This window comes from Epargyreus clarus, unplaced genomic scaffold, assembly GCF_041222505.1.
Source record: "Epargyreus clarus isolate Ecla_fem2 unplaced genomic scaffold, WU_Ecla_fem_2.2 ptg000034l, whole genome shotgun sequence".
In the NCBI taxonomy this organism is placed as follows: Eukaryota; Metazoa; Arthropoda; class Insecta; order Lepidoptera; family Hesperiidae; genus Epargyreus; species Epargyreus clarus.
In genome coordinates this window covers 5,597,299-5,617,842 of record NW_027332239.1, presented here as the reverse complement: position 1 = coordinate 5,617,842, position 20,544 = coordinate 5,597,299, and the positions used below count along the sequence as shown (strand labels likewise).

Here is a 20,544-nt window from a genome sequence, read left to right as displayed (position 1 = left end):
TTGTAAAACATCATTATACTTATAGAATCCATGTCAGTTATGCAGTCATTATGGCACTACATAAATTAATTAGTCTTGAGTTCTAAGTAAAATGATTACCTCGGTATCTTTTATTCGGCCTAACATCGAGATTAAATTATCTCTATTAGAATTTGATTTACAAATATAACATAGGCAATAATGTTTATAAAATAGTTAAATGGATATCTTTCTCAAAAATCACAATTATAAAACATCAGTTTAAGGCTCTTCTTTGATTTTTAAAGTGATGTGCGTATTAGAAATTAACTGTCACTTGTTTCAACGGCGAAGGTTCGCGATGTTCTCGTGGGGAAAATTGCATAGGTACTCGAGATCTTAAAAAAAAGGTTTCGAAGGTACGAGTATGTGAAGTCTATCAATACGCATTCGGCCAATGCGGTACACAATGCCCTAATTCTCCCATTCTGAGAGGAGACCCGTGCCCAGTAGTAAGACAGTATCAGTTCAATCGATTTTGAAATTGGCATTATATACCGGGGTATAAAAAATATATATATGATATTCATCGGAACTATTTTTTTTTATAGGAATAAGATCGAGTCGGAGATCGAGTTTGGGCTCATTTAGTTTTAACGAATCAAATACATTATTCTTCGAAACTTGACTTCAAAAAATGTGCAAAAGGAGCTCTCTTCCATAACTGGCGATGCATTGGCGTCTCCTCTGCAAACTGTGATAACTATCCATCGGGTAGTCCGCCTAAGGTAGGTTATTGGTTTTTCCCACCGGCGCGGGGTCCCTGTAGTTCCGGGACCAGAATAGGGCTACGGTATCTCCTGCCTGTCGTAAGAGGCGACAAAAAGGGGCTTCCGGGGTTGCGGGTCGTAAGAGTGGGAGCTCGAACCGCCCGGACAGCGACCCCGGGAAGGACGGCGGCATGTGTGGTCGCATACCGTTGTGCACACCAGACGGTGTGGCGAGCGTCACGCTCACCTGGGAGGATGGGAGGATGGGCCCGATGGGGCAACGCGCTAAGAGGACTCCGGTTGCGTTCCTCTGGAGATCCCGGAGTCCTCTACGCAGCGCAGAGGACGGCCACCGGGGGGGTTTTAGTGTGGTAAGAATCCCACATAACCCCGTGCCGCTCCCACGGCACAGGGTACTTTTTGAAGGTTTCCCCATCGTAAAAAAAAAGGTAGGTTATTGGTTTACGCATAACAAAGTTATTTGATGCGGGCTTTATGATGGGGCCGAGACAGGAAAAGTGGAACTCTTTAATAGAGGAATTTTAAGTTGTAATTGTACTATATTGTTTAGGGGAAAAGTTTATCTTATTTAAGTCAATTAAATAACATAAAATGGTGAACGATTTTGTGGCATTTACACACTTTGTTTTCCCAAGAATAGTGTATACATATTTAAAGATTTGAAATAAATATTTATGGCAGCTAGGCTGTTAGTTTTGATCATTTTGCAACCTGTCTTCTGAGTTTTATGTGCGATTTCTGTTTCGAAATTAAGTGACGATTGTAAATATTATTTATTATAAATCTGACTGCATTTTATTATTTGTAAACTGTGTGTTTCTCGAATTAGCCACTCTCGCGTCAAGTTTCGGTTCAATTTTTTGACAGGTAAGTAGATGAATTTAAATACTTTAATTTTCGCCTGAATGCTCCTTTTGATTTAAAAAAATACGCCTTTAATAACCAAAATAACTATGTGCAATATATAAAATAAATATTGATTGTATATAAAATAATTAAAACGTTTGCAATGCTTTAGGATATTTATTACTTTATTTTCAATTTCCCTGACATTAGCTAAAAAATCGTAGTAACAACGTTAGATAAAATAACGTATCAAAGAACTTTATGGGTAATAATTTAATTATTTTAGGCAGTCCATCAGTGCAATTATTGTTTATAACTGCAGAGCACTTAAAGTATTATAACCTTATAAAGTGAATTGGCAGCGAGGTATTTAAGAAGGCTACGCAGCGAGAGACGGGCCAAAACTGCTCCGCCGATGGCCACAGCCGCCCGTTTGCGTTCAAAACAACAATAAATAAATATAATAACAAAGCATCTAATGGTAAATTGTGAATAAAAACAAAATGCCAGCTGATTCAACAATGATTGTGACGGACGGCGAAGATAGAGAGATGCAGAATCTCTTCCAAAGTCTTCCGGAGCGATCCAAACATGAAGACTTCTTACGGCGGGCAGTGGATCTTCTGGTGGAGAGAGTGGTTTTTACCAGGTCTTCCAGGACCTCGAAGGTGGTGGAATGGGCAGCTCCTGAGGATATCAAGCGGGCGATCGACTTGAAGCCTCGGGAAGGGCCTTCCACTCATGAAGAATTGTTGGCGCTGATGGCTGATGTAAGTACATTTGATTAATATTTTTTATATTGAGAACACACTTAATATTTTAATACATTTCGAAAAAGATACTACAGTCTGTATCTTTTAATCGACGTATCTTTTTTGTTTCATATTTATTTTGTTTACTTAAATTTATCTTAAATCAATATTATATACGAGTAATAAAGAATTTTAATCCATTTTATATTACGAACGTACTTTAAATACATTATATTTTTATTATCATTAAAATCTATTAAACAATATTTAACTTAAAAAGGAGTTTAAGAGCCAGTCAAAGAGTTGCATTATTACAAGATTCTTAAAAAGGCACTAATGAGCGGAAGTGCTAATTATTCAATGTAGCGTTGTTGCAAATGCGCTAGATATTTTCCTTGCAGATATATTATCTTTTTTAAACAAGTTTTTGCAATGAGGATGTTTTATGTCCATGGAATTCAATGAAACATTAAACATTAGTGATTAATTGTATTAAATTATAATATATTACATACACTTGAAAGTGGAGTGATATATTGTTACGACGAGAGTCATAGGTTCGATTCCTACTAAGAAAATATTCATGTGACAAATTAAGTCTTTCAAATAGCTTTCGATTAATACAAACTGACTAACATACTCGTATCTAAACTGGAAGGTATATTGGGATAGACATTAAATTTTGTTCATAAGTTCGAGGCATCGAGGTGTCCAATTTACTCCTCAGGGGGTAGCAACGCATCTGTGCAAGACTTCAAGACTTTAATCGTATCTAGAGTTGATTGCGGAATATATATGGGCGGCTGTAGCCACTTAAGTATCGTCCGCGCCAAACTATTAGTCCGCTCTGAAGTTGTTGCGAGCAGGTGTAGTCATACAATTTGCTATGGCGACGTGATTCATTTCTATATTCAGAGCGGACTAGCAGTTTTACGCGGATTATACCATTATGATGTATCGTAAGGCTGAAACTGGTATGTTAGTGTTTTATTACAATCGAACCATGGATAGTTTGACCTCTTTCGGATAAAACACTGAAGAACCCAAATAAACATTTGGGAATATGTTTTTCAGGTAGCACGTTACTCCGTCAACACGGCGCACCCTTACTTCGTGAACCAGTTGTTTTCTTCCGTGGACCCTTACGGCTTGGTCGGTCAATGGTTGACAGATGCCCTAAACCCCAGTGTGTACACGTACGAAGTGGCTCCAGTATTCACCCTAATGGAGGAGGAGGTTCTTCGCGAGATGAGGAGGATTCTTGGATGGACGAACGGCGAAGGTGACGGCATCTTCTGCCCTGGAGGCTCCATTGCGAATGGCTACGCTATCAGCTGCGCTCGATACTACTTCTATCCAGAAGTTAAGGTTAGTTTAATCATCTTGTACTTTCTTTTTACCCGTTGAGTCAGAAAAAGGGTAATGTTTTCCATGTTTGTCGCGTTCTTTGGTACGCCCTGCAGTCCACATAGCTTAACGGATTTTAACTCCCGAGACTCGTGAGAGTTGAGACTACTAAAAATAATAAAAATTGCAAGCCTCGTTTGAAAATAAGTATGGCAAAATTTTATTTGTCCACCGAATGCTTCGCATTGGCTAACCGGTCATCAACATCTAGTCTTGTATCGTCTTTAGCTTAATTGCGGCTAATTAAGCTACTGGCTGATTGTGGATTTTCCAAAGTACTTTACCGCGAATTATCCTTTGGTAATTATCATTTGGTTTTGTGAGCTTATCAGAGGTAATCCGGAACACAGTAGTAGTAATTAAATGACTCGTTTAGTCGTAAATCTACGTTACGATAAAAAAATAACATAGCACTATCTAGTAATTTATGTACTGGGTAAATATTGATCAAAGCAAATTTTTCGTGAAACTCCCAATCTAATTCCTGTACTTTATGCTAAGTATATTCATATCTTTGTGACACAATCCAGAGGTACATTTTTTCCTGGAAAAATTGATGTTTAATATAGGTCTGACGACAAAATCCTTACTAATATTATAAATCCGAAAGTAACTCTGTCTGTCTGTCTGTCTCTCTGTCTGGTTATCTTTTCTTCACGCCTAAACCACTGAACCGATTTCAATGAAATTTTGTACAAAGATAGTGTAAAACCCGAGAAAGGACATATGAACGTTTTTATTCCGGAAATCCCACGGAAACTAGGGATGGCGATCTAAGATCGATTAATCGGAGAATCGATCTTTTGGACCAAAAAGTCGATTATTTTAAACGATATTAGTAAGGATTGAATCGTAAACTATGCATTTGATCAAGTGATGATCTTTAACAAAGTTGTTGTCCATGAGCCCACGAAGGTTTCAGAGTTGTCATTCCAATGAAGGTACGAATTTTCAGTTTTATGTATGTTAATATGTCATATTATTTTCTTTTAAACGCGGGCGAAAAACTAGTAGTAAATTAAGGAAGTAATATTAACCTATAATTATAACATTATAGATGTATTTTATTAAATTGTAATTATTTTCTATGCATATTGGTATATTAATATTAATTGGTACAATAGTTAGTAGGACATGCAAATGTTAAGTAAATTGTAATTAATTAAGATAATTTCATGCGTGACAAAACAAATTCAAATTGATTTGTTCTGCTATTTTTTACTATTTCCCTGAGCATTTTGACACCATGATCGTAGTAAATCGCGATTTATAAACAATATTTTTAAGTATTAGTATTGTCGTCTTTACTGTCAAAACTTAATAATGAAAATAATTTAGTAGTTCATAAATAATTTTTTAACTTTTTTTTTAATTTCCTGTTGTCTTTTTTCCGATTTCCAGTAGAAATCGTAATTGTACTTAGACGCACTAGCAGAATTCAATCTACTATATCAATCGGTTGTTTTTCCAGATATTGCGTAAGGACGGACAGTTAATTTAATTGAGGACGGTTAGACAATTAATTTAAGGAATTGAATTTAAAAGATTCTAAAGATAATTTAGCTCTGATGATGCCGAGCCTTGAAATACATGCATAACAAATGATTAAAAACAAGAATTAAATGGCATCTAAATATTGTGATCATTTTGTTAATATTTCTACTCGTATGTCAAAATTCTCCATAGATTGTCGACAATCTTTTTTTTTTTAAATTGGTCGATGTATTCCTATATCAGCCTTAATCATTTCGTAGATATTTCGACATACAATTTATTTAAATTCATGCCATAGTCAAACTTTAATTATGTAGTTATTTAATTAACATTAATTTTATATACATTCACCTATTTTCGTTGATGACGATTTTCAAAGTTCCTCCTTATCTCCCTTAGTCATATAGTATTTTACCAAACATTATAGTTATACTACTCATACCATCGTCATAGTATAATCATATTATTATTCTACTCATTTAAAATTCATTTAATACCTATATAGTATACGTGGTTGATAATAATTATTAGGCTTTTCTTCCCTGTATTCTGCGGTCCTCATTTACCCAAATTTCATCACTTTCAATTAAATTTTATTATTTATATTATTTTTGTCTTTCAATATTATTTATTGAGTTCAAAATAAGTTACATTTACATCCTGACGGCATAGATCTGCTTTTGATTGGTTTCAACTGATATCAACTTTATGACCAATTTTTGGTTGGTGTCCAATTTGAATTTGATCATTACACTGACAGTGACCAACCTAACCTAACACCACTTGTATTTCGAGCCAAATTTTTACTTTTGATAGCTGCTGGACATATTTATTGAACTTTTTTATATTTCCATTAACCAGTATTATCAAGTTTATCAGCAAACGGTGAAATATTTTAAAATAAGAACATAAATTCACAGTTACCTTTCATATGTCTGTGTAGGCTTTAGCTCTTCTTCAAAGCTAGCTTTAAAAACTAGCGATAACTCTGCAAATCTTCTAGCATCTCGCCTTACTTTATAAATTGCCTTTGTCCTAAAAATTATACATGGAATTACATAATCTCATAATTACGATTTACTGACCAAGATTACTGCACTCATTGTCTTTATTCAGGACATTGATTAGACGGTGGCTGTACACGCGACATAAAAAGCAATTGATGTAAATAGTAGTTTTAAGATACCCGTAGGGCAAATTAAAATAATGCCGTAGCGTGAAATATTGCTTCAAAGAAATGTGGACCAAGTAATAAACTACAATTTGCTCAGTAATTTTAGTAATAAACTTTATATAATTGGACACCGGTTCGAATAGGGCCGACTACTTGTACTGAAGGATATCAAAATGTTTAATTCTAAAATTCAAATAAAATTGTACTGTAACACGTTATATGATGCAATATTTGTTATTTATTACTTCTCTGTTTGTTTGCTAATTAAAATAAATTAATCTAATATTTTAACTTTTAATTATATAACTGTTGCAATGACATTTTTCCAAAATCATTCGTGCTGCGATAGATATGGGATGATTTCAAACTCTTGTGTTTAATTTTATCTACTTTTTTATTAAATTTGATTTGTTTTGATTATTACTATCTCATATGTTTTTCTTATGAAATATTACCAGGGACTTTTTAAATATAATACCTATTGTCATTTTTAAGTTTCCAGACCCAAAGCTTAAAAACGGAACCCTATTACCTACTTAGGAGACACCGTGGTCTATCCGTCTGTCACAGGATTCTATCCATGTCCGAGTTCAACTCGCACTTGGCCAATTATTAAATCTTTGGTGGTCAGTAACTGGATAGGTTGTTTATTAACAACGGCTGTCATACAGCAAAATCAGGGGGAATTAAACGCTACCTAAGACCCAGGAATTCAAGTAGTCATTAGTACAAGTACATACAATGTATTAGTATATACGTTGATTGCAAGTTTTGTAGGAAGCATTCGGTAGTCGCCTTAACCTCGATACGAGATGATTATAGCGTGCGGTTATACCTACTTTAATGGACCTTGGTATTAGTAGGAGCATGAAATTTCAAGTTCGTGTATTTTATATTTATTATAAACATTGCTATATAACCCCACTATAGCTTAACACGTTACCTCTCAAAACTTGATGGCAAAAAATATGCCATCATCAAGGTATTTGTAGTCCACTGCTGGATGTGGTTCGTCACTCAGAGCGATGTAAGATGTAAGGCACAGTCACTACATTAATTATATGGGAATGTGTAAAGTACACATACGATATATAACTTTTTTTTATAGAGCTCTCAGATGTAGATGTTTCCTTATGATGTTTTTACGCTGTTAAATCAATTGATTAGTATTAAATAGTGCTGTCTAACCTCATAGTCCCATATTAGGATTGTTTGTGTTGTAATTTGTAATTAACATCGGTACAAAAATTCAGACCCAGTATAGAATTTAAATTTTTCATTTACATGACTTTCTTGTCCATAATCAGAATTGAAATCATCAGTGTTTTAGGTCGGTATGACGATCTTCCTGCCTCGTACTAAAACATCCCCTAAAAGATTGTATGAAAAAGCATGTTTCTTACTTTCTTCTATTCTTAGTTCGGTGTTCTTGTATCCTTTGACATTAAATACATAACATTTTTATGCATACTATTTTTTTTGTTCATTCCTTTTATATATTTGTACTATTCTCTGATTCAACCTTCCATTAAATTAAAATTCATTGTGTATGTTTAACCTTACTTGCTATTACGATTTTTTTAGTCTAACTTGATAACTTTCAAATATTTTTATTTGTGTAAACGCAAAAAATCGGTATTCATGATTATGACTAAAAGTATTTTGTAATATTTAGAACTGAACTTAAAATGGTTTAAAACTAGATTTAATATTATGTTCTTCCTATAGTCTAATATATGTACATTGACTTCTGTTAAATACTACTAATTATGATTTTTGTATGCCCTTCATCGTTCAATTACTTAATTGGAACAACAGTATGTTACATAGATTGTATGTTACATTTGATATCGAATATCATTTGATATCGATATTGATTTCTAGACTATACCGACGATACACATTATTATTTTGCATAAAATAAAATAAAAAATCGCGGCATTTCTAGAAAGAGTTCGTTTTATCATCCTATCGATATAATTAAAGCTCTGAAAAATATTAAGAAGTTACATTTTTGGTTTTTATACAAGTGTATAATAGTAACACAATTATAAAGTTATCCAAAGTTTTTGACTAAATATTGTCAACAATTTGATTCATAAAAAATAACAAAAATAAAAATAAAATAAACAAAAAAAACATATATTTTTTACTATCTACATGCTAAATCGTGAAAGGGTCAAAAGGTGTTAAAGTCATTGACCTGAAAGCAAATTTGCTACTAGGTCAATGAGTAAATTAATTAATCTTAAAGGCCATGCCATTTAAAATTTTGCTTTGTATCCTTTATATATGTATTTAATGTTACATTTTATATAGAGTTCCGCGTAAACGGCGATTGGCGAAATGTAAGCCATTAAAAACACTTCCTCGCAAATACGGAACTGATATAATAATTGACCTTTCCGAAACAAGAATCGACAATGCCGACCTTAAATTGTCTATTTCCTAATTACTTAAGCAACTTTTATCTATTATTTGTTTTAATGTAATGCAAATATCTTGCTAAAACAAGTACGGCCGTGACAACATTTAATCGTTTAATCTTCGTCCTCAAACACAGATATTTTTTAATAAATTTATTTGATTATTTTATTTTTATATCTACAAAATTATTAACCTTTTTTCATTTTGGTATGTAATGGATATATTTTGGTAAAGCAAAATCTCCCTGTGCCAGACAAACTGCCGGATCTATCGGAAAGTTCTTCGGTATATGTACTCAAGATGTATGTCATTCAAACCTCTTTTGGTCACGGCAGTGAAGTATGTTGTTCTGTTACTGTTCACCAAAGATTTCGAATTTTTGTGTTCCAAATTACGTTAACATGAAATATTAGCGTAATCAATAGGCTGCTGCATTATAAAAATATTATTTCTAGAAATGTAGACGACCGTGAGATAATTTTATTTTAGCAATTCCGAGTGCAATAAATAATTTATTATACGTTTAGTCACGGATTAAAAGAAATATAAAAAATATGTTAATTAAATCTCTTGTCAATCTATAAACAGATTTATGATTATGTTTTCATCATTAAATTATTGCAAAATTATAAAATCTGGAGGCACGGCAGTGCCTCCGCCAAGTCGAGCCAAAGCCAAAAAAAGCGGCACGGCCGTAGCATTCTTTTCTCGAAGCAATTCGGCCCATTTTCGACCTCCTTTATTTTTTACGGCCGTGAGTTAGTTTTATATAATATCTTAGTATAAGTTAAGTTCGTTGAACTATTGGCTATAAGAATATTGCGGAGGTACATTCGCTCAGCAAAATTTCATCAGTTATTGTAGGGTTTCGACTTTTAAATATAAAGTGAATTTTATACTTAATTTTATGTACAAAAGTACAATACAATAACATCACGGTATACATATTTACGTTCAACTTTCTATTTTACAGAGCAAAGGAGTATATGCTGTACCAAACTTGGTTCTCTTCACGTCGGAGCTTGCTCATTATTCTACAAGAAAGATGGCCGCCTTCATGGGTATTGGCAACGACAACTGCATTTTGATTAAGGCCGACAAGAGTGGTAAAATGGATGTCAATGATTTGGAACAGAACATCATTGCAGCATTAGACAGAGGGGCAACACCATTCATGGTGACAGCTACATCTGGCACTACTGTATTCGGAGCTTTCGATCCTTTGATGCCTATTTCCGCTCTGTGCAAGAAGTATAATCTGTGGTTGCACGTTGATGCCGCCTGGGGTGGTGGTGCGCTGATGTCCAGGAAACACAGGCATTTGTTGCAGGGAATCGAACTGTGAGACAATTTAATCATTTTAGTAACACTATGAATAAAGGAAATGTAGCTGATACGTAGTATTAAAAAAAACACTAATTTTAGTAGTTTAAACTCAAATGAAAAGTAATAATCTAAATTCAATCTAAATTAATTATATTCGTATATACTTAAATTGAATATTTTTTCATAACTTTACTCAAAGTATACAATTCATTCGCTTTTATTACGTTGCTTTGTATCAGAGAATTGCAGAAATCCAAAACCAATTAACATAATGGGTGGGTTAAATTTAATTCTAAGAAAACGATATTTCACTTCATAAAAAAATTACAATAAACTTATGGATCAACTTGGTTTTGTTTTCCAGAGCGGATTCGGTGACGTGGAACCCTCACAAGCTCCTCGCCGCACCGCAGCAGTGCTCGACATTCCTGATTCGACATAAGAATGTCCTGAAGGAGGGTCACTCTTCCAACGCGAAGTACCTGTTCCAGAAGGATAAGTTCTACGACACCTCGTACGACACTGGCGACAAGCACATCCAGTGTGGCCGGAGAGCCGACGTCCTCAAGTTCTGGTTCATGTGGAAAGCGAAGGGCAGCGAAGGTTTCGAGAAGCACATCGATAAGTTGTTCGACAACGCTAAATTCTTCCTCGATCACATAAAACAAAGGGAAGGCTTCCGTTTGGTGCTACCCAACCCTGAATGCACGAACATAATGTTCTGGTACGTTCCGAAATGCCTTCGCAATTGCGAAAACGAGCCTGACTTCAACGAAAGGCTGCACAAGGTTGCCCCCAAGATTAAGGAACGCATGATAAAGGAAGGGTGCATGATGGTCACGTACCAACCTCAAGGCGACCTCGTCAACTTTTTCCGCATCGTGTTTCAAAACTCCGCTCTAGACCACAAAGATATGGTCTACTTTGCTAACGAGTTCGAGAGGCTGGGTTCGGATCTAATCGTCTAGATGTTTAATTGAATATTTATCTACGTGTAACCTTGTACAAATATTGCATCATGTAGCCTGTGATTTAGTTTTATGTTATTCAAGTTAATGTTGTGTTTAATAAAGATTTATTTCAATAAATATTGTTACAGCCTATTTTGGTGCATTTTTTCAAAGATCACTAACTCTTACCAAATTCGTAATACATATCGTTAGGAGTGGCAAAGCTAAGTTAATAATTTTAAATTCCCAGAACTTTCTGGTGATTTCGCTTTAAGAATATCACAATGAATAAAGGATGAGCCTGTTATATAGGAAATCATGGGTAATACGGTAATACCTATCATATATATTAAGTTTGTGATGTTACCTGTGTGTTTTATCGTTTTTAAATTTAGGTAAAAAATCTGTATATCTAATTTATAGGCAATCTTCAAACATTGTTGTGTTACAAAACGATGTTAAGAATCGAAAGTAAATGCATTAAGATTATTCATACGCACCTTGCACAACCTCAAAGCAATTTCATGAATCATAGTAATTACTCGACAATTGTTTTGCAGATTATTACTCGTTAATTGTTAGTGCCTTCAAAGTATAAGTGGTCCATATCAGTGGAATTTCAATTCCAGAAATTTAAGGGAGATTCTAATCATAGATATCTTACCGCCTTGTATTTGAAGGAAGCCATGAAATGATTAAAAAGGCTGACAATTTTGTCAGCCGTTTAATGGCTCTCATGGTGTAATTTACGTGGAATAATGCCGACATGCGCAGTTAAGATCGAAATCGAAGAAAAAGTGCGAAGAAATATTGTTTCATTCGTATATGATCTTTGTCGCACCGGAGTGATCAAAATCTAAGGAAATGCTAGCATTACTGGGTCCGTGGAAAAGGTATGGTAAGTATGTTGGCATTTGTGACTAACGAAAAAAATATATACTCTTAGCCTAACACAATCTTTACCGTTGATGCTATGTATTGACACAAGTACTTAGACCTGAAAATGTAATTTTAATTAATCATTACTTTGCCTACCCGGGGATCAAACCTGAAATTGTCTTGTGCTGAGCGCTATAAACGTGGTCAGCATTCAAATTAGACTTAGATGAGGTTGCTGTTGTATTTGCTGTTAATCCTGGATAGATAAATCACCCACGTAACAGTGTGATGATATATTTTTCATTATTTTTTTATTTTTTAAATAACATTATATTTGTCGGAGCAAATACGGCAGTCCTCCTATTATAAAATGAAATGATTAAACACCTGAGGTAAAACTACCTGCATTTTAAATAGGAAAACAAGTGCACGTGCGCCGGTCCTATAAAAAGGGCCGAACTGGCGACATCGGGGCATTACTGCTCGAGCTGTGGGACAGTGCGGATCTCCTTAGGAGGTCGTTATGCCGCCCGAAGAATAAACTAGTGTGATGGTCGACTTCGTCAATATAAAATATTTAGGTATTTAGGTATATTTTTTTAAGTCGCAAGTGTAATTAACTAAAACCACTCTTCAATTATTGATTTAGGGTAAAATTAATAACACTCATCAATTATTGATTTAAACTCATCAATTATTGAGCTAAACTTGAATTATTGGATTTTTTGTAAAATTCACAGACTTTTGTAAATATTGATACCTATCAAGTTCACAGGTTCTAAGTAAATTAGTAGAGGTCTATATTTGTTAAAAGAATCGAAAATCCTCATTTTAAAAGTGGCAATACCGGTGCAAAATTGCATGTGTGTAGAGTTCTAACAGTTTTTGGTTTATTTTTAAATCAAAAATCCTTTATTTAAAATAATATAAGTTGGAATACAAGATTTCGGAACACTTCTGGTAAGTTTATATAAACCTATATATAGGTTTATAGTCGAAAGTAGTTCGAGATGATTCGTGTAATACAAACTGCTAATGTGTCGCTTGTTTCCGAACTTGGCTAACTCACTGCCGTGTAACATTGATAGCGCTGCAATAAAAAAATTGGTTGTCTGTAAAGTCGGTTTACTGACGATAGTTGAACGTGACAACGTCATAAGAAAATACATTTGGGTGGTGGAATGGTTGCATTTTTCAAAAGAAAATTTTAATTTTATTTGTTTCATAGATATTTTGTATGGATATAGAGAAGGTAAATGGAAATCACAATGGAATTGATCAAGTTACATTTATTTGTACGCATAAATACAATTATGACAACTTTTATGTCGAACGTTGCCGAATGCGGAGGCCGATTGTGCCTCTTTCTCGCTCGTTCCGCGTTCTCGTTGCACTTCAAGCCTTAAGTGGAACGCCTCAGAGAGAGGTAACGCCGTATGAGTCATGTTTTTTGGTGCGTGCAGCCGGCTCTATCGAATTCCAAGACGTTGTCACGTCAATAAACGGATTATGAACAAGAGTTAAAAACATTATTAAAAATATTTATTTTTGCTATCAAACCTTAATCTGCACTGATTCAATTGGGTACTTGACAGTTATAACAATAAAATATGAAATATATTGGATATGATAGCTTATAAGTAAACATAAATTATGCAGTATTTCGTTTATTTTTTAATACGTTCTAAGTATTTTAATTTTTAAAAAGAAATTTTCGATTTTTTATCTGTGGATTTTAAATCCCAAAACGGCGACAGTGCTGCCTCAAATGTCATGTGACGTCACTACATCGAAACCAAACAAGACAAATAATAATTAAATCGTTTGCTGTTAGAGTTGGTTGAATTTATGTTGTGAACCGAAATGAAGCCATACTATACTAAAGCTGATAGCGTGAACCTGCTTAAAGAAGATCCATATATGCAGTGCAATAAATCAAAATGGATACAAAAACTTCCGTGAGATAACCTATGGAAATATCAAATAAACAACGTAAGTAAAACATTCTTTATATTTACATTTAATCATATCGGACAATTAAAACATTTCTTAACTGACTTCAGACAGAAGAAAGGTTGTCTTCAAGTAATTATTAAGATTTTTTTTAAATATACTTATATTCTTATGTGAACTGTTTTAAGGTTATTAATTGGTTATTAACTTAATTGGTTATTATTAATGGTTAAGTATATTTACAGATCTTCCCGACAATCGTATAGTGACGACGTTATAAAGTATGTGCAGTTTAAGAGGAAGGCAAGTTTGTTTCATGAAAAGAAAAAGTTGTCCTGAACACAAGGTACATCAATGAAAATGAAAATGTGATGACACGTCCTGCCTAGAAGAAGTGAGGAGCCAAAAGTTTCGAAAGTGGGCACCAGTCTGCAATACATAAAGTAAAGTACACGGGAAATAGTACTTCTTTACTTGCGTAACCTACCCAACAAGATGAAGGAAGAAAAGTGACCATACAGTTCCTATTATTGCATTGCAATTTAATTTTGAAAATGACAGTGATAAAAATATATATCCATTTGTTACGGAAAATAATTTTAGTAATGAAGAAAAGCAGACACGCAAGCAGCACAAAAATTTAGCTTAGGTGATCTGTAGTAATTATTGTAACTGTAACATATGATAAATATATACGAAAGTTCTACTGTGTGTACTCACTAATAGAACCATATAAACCAAATAAACAAAGAAATCGGTTAATAAAATACTAATATTAGCAAATCATGTATTTTTAATTATACAGTCCTGTAACTTAATCAGTGCACATGCACCATCAATAATAACACAGTCATGAAATATTTTAATTGTGTCCTATTAATTACAGAATGGGCCCTTAAAATAGAATTCTCATAGACGTCTTATAAAATACTATTCTTATCATAGACATCTATATAATATATTAAATATATGAATACTTCCACTTGCTGTTTTGTTTTGATTACGTCCCGTTCCAATGATTTGAAATTGACGAATCACTCGAGAATTACTAAATTTATTCCTTTTTACACGCTTTTTATTAGCTTCACTTGTATGTTTGTTTGTATGTTTGTAACCGACTTCTTTGGGCGCGATTTTGACCCACTTTAAACGGCCAGATTTCGTTCAAACTTTGTAGATTTATTTCACAATTATACTATTTACTGTTCCTTAATTGATTCCTAGATTCATTTAGATTTTCTACTTTTTAGTTAATTTTATCATAAAAGCGTGTTTTTTAGTTTTTTGAACTATATTTATTATTTCAATAATACTTCTCTTACATAGCTAGTATAAAATGTCATTGCTTGCAAACAGAGAATTTAAACATATAAGAATCTGCAAGTTCTTTAACGTTTATGAGATTTGGGTTTAGGAACTTGTATAAGCAAATTTGTTACGATCGTACTTGTACACATCGTCACTGCACACGTCTTATAACTTGTCATTTATTTAAATTTTAGTTATAATAGCTAAATAACTCTCAATTTTCTTCTAAGCGTTGTTTGTTTACAGTGTAATGACGTTCCGCCACAGAATGACACTTGACCGCCTGATTTAACGCGACGTTCCGTTCACCGTAAAGAAAGTTCGATTTTTATTAATGAATAGCCCTTTTTTCGAAAAAGTGATCAATAAAAGGCATATATAATACGTATACTAATTCATTAAAACACTTTCCCAAAAAGTGTCAAGTAGCCAATTAAATAAGGTTAATAGTGTAATATTATTGAACGTGCAATCCCCGTAACGTATGATATTAAGATGCTTACACGCTTACTTACCTTCAATTCTATCTCCGCCTGATTGCAAATTGACTATAAATTGACCGTGTAATACTTTGATAAAAAGCTGATTACACATATTTAAGGATTTTAAATGTATTATTTAAATGTATCAGTGATGTATCGTATCATAACATTTACGGATACGGATCATTAATATTTAGATCTGCGGATAAGAATACGGATCATATCATCATTCTGCTTCCACGTTATGCATAGTTTCGTTTTCGTAAGTTTGGTTATAGTTTAAAGATATCTATAGGATTTTTCTAATTTAAATATTCCATTAAGAGAAATGACATAAATGTAAAGGTTTGATCTCATTATAGTGATAATTTATTTATTAATACTTTACGGTAAAGTATTTTTTGTGAATATGCTATTATTTTTAAGAGTAGGTATATCACAAAAAATTGGGATCTGGTTTGATTTAGTAGTAAAACTTTGTAGTTAGTACTTTACAATTTATTAGATTAGTAATCCATTAGGTATTATAAACTGTATGCCAAATCTGTGAATTCACCTCTATGTATGCAAAGAAATTCACACACAAAGAAATTGAATAACGTGAAAGATACGGTCGAGATCCGCAAAAAAGTAACGAATACGGAGTTGGATCCTGATTTTTTTTCTACCTCGGGTATCCGCGGATACGAATATCCGGCACATCACTACTGGTTATATTGATACTAGATTGAAAATCGTGACAATCCACCGATTTTGTGCCAGTCATAGGGCGTATAGCATTACGATGACGTTAACGATAAGGGCAGTAATGACAAGCATAATCATCAAGCCGTTATTTGCTGACCACCTGTAAGGCACGGCTTTCTTAGAAAGGTCATGTGATCCACTAAAATTATTCCACTAATTTACATACCATCGAGAACATCGTGGGTATTAAGTGAGATATACTTTTCTGAGGAGTTCCAGCTTAGTCCTCAGGGGTGGCGGCGTATCTGTGGCCGACCTCAGGTCGGTCGGTTAGTCAAGTCTAATCTAACCTGGGGTTGATTGGAAATGTCCATGGGCGGCAGTAGCCAATCACCATCAAGTGGACTGCATGCTCGTCTGCTACTCTTTGTTTGTAAAATAAATTGTAAAAATAAAAGATTCCAAACGCGTTTTCCGTAACTACAACGATGTTTACCCTAATTACACCAAGTGATAATATTTTATTATTTTTTTGATTTCTTTCATCTCTACTAATAAAGTAATTAAAGATAGCCTTCCAAATCTTGTAAAAAATGTTTAAAGTGAAAAGCCTTTGTGAAAAACACACACTTACACTGTCTTTTGTAATACGTAATATTTAATAATATGGCTTACATTGTCTTAGAGTTCACCCTTTAAGTCATTAGACTATATATGAAGATCTACATTCCAAATCTTGTAGAAAATGTTTAAAGTGAAAAGCCTTTGTGAAAAAGATAGTGCTTACACTGTCTTTTGTATATTTAACAATACGGCTTACATTGTCTTTGAGTTCACCCTTTAAGTCATTAGACTATCTATGAAAACCTATTTGCTGTATTTATACTTCTATAGTACGAGTACTAATTTAGTTCAATATTTTTTGGGGATTATATTTGCGATAAAATTGTGCTTGTCACTATTCTATTCAGCTTATCTCTCATGTGGCAGTGACTTGTGGTTAATCATTACACGCATATTATATTATTTGCCAAGTGATAATCGTAATATATTTAAATCATTTGTCATTGTGGTCGTAAACATTAATCTCCGTATCGGCCTTACCAATTTTAATATATTTTTGAGTTGTTGTTTCAGCTTGAAAGACATTTATGAACGCGACAGGTGGCGGGCTTTTTGAAATCCATACTTTTAGTCGTAAGATATCACCCAGGCCAATATATATAATTTATATTTTTATAATTCTATAGAAAAAATAAACCACTAAAGGCCGAGTTAGACTAGCTACTTTTAGCAACGACAATCGACGATTTAGCTGATCTAGGACGATTTAGGAGATCTCTCGCCAAGCTAGGCGATCATGCCCGGGGAGGGGCAATACTCTAACAGTCCCAGTTTGGACCTTGCATATATCGATGATAAGCAGTGATAGCCTAGTAGTTAAGAAACGCGGCCTCTCGATCGAGGGGTCCGAGGTTCAAATCTCAGGCACGCACCTCTGATTTTCAAATTTATGTGCGTATTAGAAATTATGCGTATGTGCGTATCGCTTGCTTAAACGGTGAAGGAAAACATCGTGAAGAAACCTGCATACCTGAGAGATTTATAAAAAATCTTAAAGGTATGTGAAGTCTACCAATACGCACTTGGCCAGCGCGGTGGACTATGGCCTAATCCTTCTCATTTTGAGAGGAGACCCGTGCCCAGCAGTGGGACAGTAATGGGTTGATGATGATATAATTATGTATGAAGTCGACAAACTTCAACAGCGTGATTCAGAAGCGCTATTTCTTGTTGCGGGAATTCGACACACATGAAACCTGCCTGTGCACACGGTGGCATACCGTGGACGGTCAATGCAACAACTGAAAGCGAAAACGCGTTGCAGTGTTAATGCAGCTTTGGATACCGCGAACGAACGCAGCTAGTTGCCAACCGTGACGCAGCATCGATCCATTCTCCAAGTTGCGAATCGCAGGTGCTAAAAGTATCATGACTTAACAGTACCAAAATATTTTAATCTAACTATAGATTATAATTAATTATAATAATAATCATTATTATAATTAATTATCATATTATTATAATTGATTATAATAATCATACATTGAATTGCTTTAATTGATAAGAATAACGACTTTTATTTTTTATTACCTGTTACCGTGCGAGGTTTTTAATACTTTTGATTTAGTTATAACTAGATAAGTAATAGAAACCAGTTATCGTAATTTTGTTTTTAGATAAATAATTAAATAAATAGATAAAAATAAAGCGCTTGTTCACTGGCTAATAATGGCCAGTGAACAATTAATTGAATTCCGCCCGTTATTAATAAATCCATTTATACAATTTTTGCCTTCCAAAGATTTGTATTAAACTAAATCTTACCAAATACCTTACCAGACTTTACCAAATATACCTAGAAATTTGCAAATCGAAACTAGTAGGCAAAACATTAAATTATTGGATTAAATATTAATGTCGGCCGCTAGTAAAAATTGACAAATTTCAATCTTTGGTAAACAATAATTGGATACGTTGATTAATTATTAAAAATAACGGGCGTAAGTAATAAAGAAAGGAAACATTGTGAGGAAACATGTATGCCTGAGTAAAAAAATCTACAGATTGTGTGAAGTCAATTCGCACTTGACCAGCGCCCCTTATTTCGAGAGGAGACCTGTGCCCAGTTGTGGGACAGTAGGTACGTTAACGACGTGTTCTAGTTTGAAGGATAAGGGATTGAAAGGAATACATAGAGACTAACTTACCTATCGGAAGCGTTCCATCATAGTCTTCAGGGGTAGCAAGACAGCTGTAGCCGACCTAAGATGGGACTGTCATGTGACCACTTACCCACAGTGGACTGCATACTGTTTGATACTATATCGTATCCAAAATCTTATACAAAAATATAGAATACTAGCTGACCCGGCAAACTTTGTACCGCCTCAAAATCTATTTATCAAATATATTTCATATAAAATATAGCCTATGTTACTCGTGGATAATTACATAATGCAATATTACATATCAATATTGTGGATGTGTAATATTGTAGCTTTTGAATGGTAAAAGAATTTTTAAAATCGGTCCAGTAGTTTTTGAGCCTATTCATTTCAATCAAACAAACAAAGTTTTCCTCTTTATAATATTAGTATAGACATGCACATTTATTACAACTACTTTTATTCCATAAAATAACCTACAATTATCTTAAGTCATGTGTAATTTGTTTGTAATGCTATTAGTATTGATCGTAATCTTCCATAGAAATGTATCCACAATGACATGACTTTTAATAGTGTGAAAATATCCTGTTGTAATCTACATGATCGATCGACTCGATGGTAAGTTAGTTCTTTATCGTTTGCAAGTCATTTTCTATTGCAAGTCACAGGTTCCTTAGGTGATAATATTTTCTGATAAGAAAAAGCACATGTGTATGAACGTACCTTGATTAGAAGGGTAAGTAGAATGATTATATGAAGTGTTGTAACTTGGGTGTGGTCAAGCGGCTACCATACTCAAAATGCTGGTCAGATATTCGGTCTGATCTTTGGACAGACAAACATCTAAGCCCTAATATAGAGCGACAAGCCGCGCCGGTTACTGTCGTCTCCGACAGTTGCCAGGCATCGCTGACGTCTGTCGTTACCTGTCGCAGATCATCAAGAGCAGTCGCTGGAGACCGCCGCCGAGGATGCCGACTATTGCCGTTCGGAAGTACCTCCCAAAATGATAAATTATGATTTCTGACCTGAGTCGGAGTGTTTACATCCTTCTTTGTGTGTGTTTATGGGGCTGTGAGCGCTTGACGTTTTTCAATTATCGTTCACACTATTATTTTTACACATGACATTGAGACAATTTTAAGTTAAAACTGCATGCATTAACTATTTTTATTACATTTTAATTAATTAAACTATACGTTAAATTACATTTTTAAAGCACCGTTTTAAGTACGTAACTAATACCCCGAATTGAAATGGAAAAATATAAGATTAACTTTTATGACGTGGTTTTATGTAATGGTAAATTACTATTATTTCTTCAAAACACGTTAAGAGTAAATTAAACCCCAGAAGACACCTCTATCAACATAATCAA

The 20,544-nt window shown here is 34.0% G+C and overlaps 1 protein-coding gene across 1 annotated transcript; it reads left to right on the top strand.

Moving 5' to 3' along the window:
- Nucleotides 1-1,982: 1,982 nt before the first annotated feature.
- Nucleotides 1,983-11,278, top strand: black (glutamate decarboxylase-like protein black). Its single transcript, XM_073091467.1, has 4 exons — nt 1,983-2,365; nt 3,422-3,715; nt 9,823-10,190; nt 10,540-11,278. Exons 1-4 carry the CDS (start codon nt 2,099-2,101, stop codon nt 11,141-11,143), a joined length of 1,533 nt encoding a protein of 510 aa, XP_072947568.1. The 5' UTR covers nt 1,983-2,098; the 3' UTR covers nt 11,144-11,278.
- The last annotated feature ends 9,266 nt before the right edge of the window (nt 11,279-20,544 follow it).

Coding starts and splice junctions, on each gene's coding strand:
- black (XM_073091467.1), top strand. CDS start 2,099: ATGCCAGCTGATTCAACAATGATTGTGACGGACGGCGAAGATAGAGAG. Junction 3,716..9,822: donor ACTTCTATCCAGAAGTTAAG/GTTAGTTTAATC, acceptor TCTATTTTACAG/AGCAAAGGAGTATATGCTGT. Junction 10,191..10,539: donor TTGTTGCAGGGAATCGAACT/GTGAGACAATTT, acceptor TTTGTTTTCCAG/AGCGGATTCGGTGACGTGGA.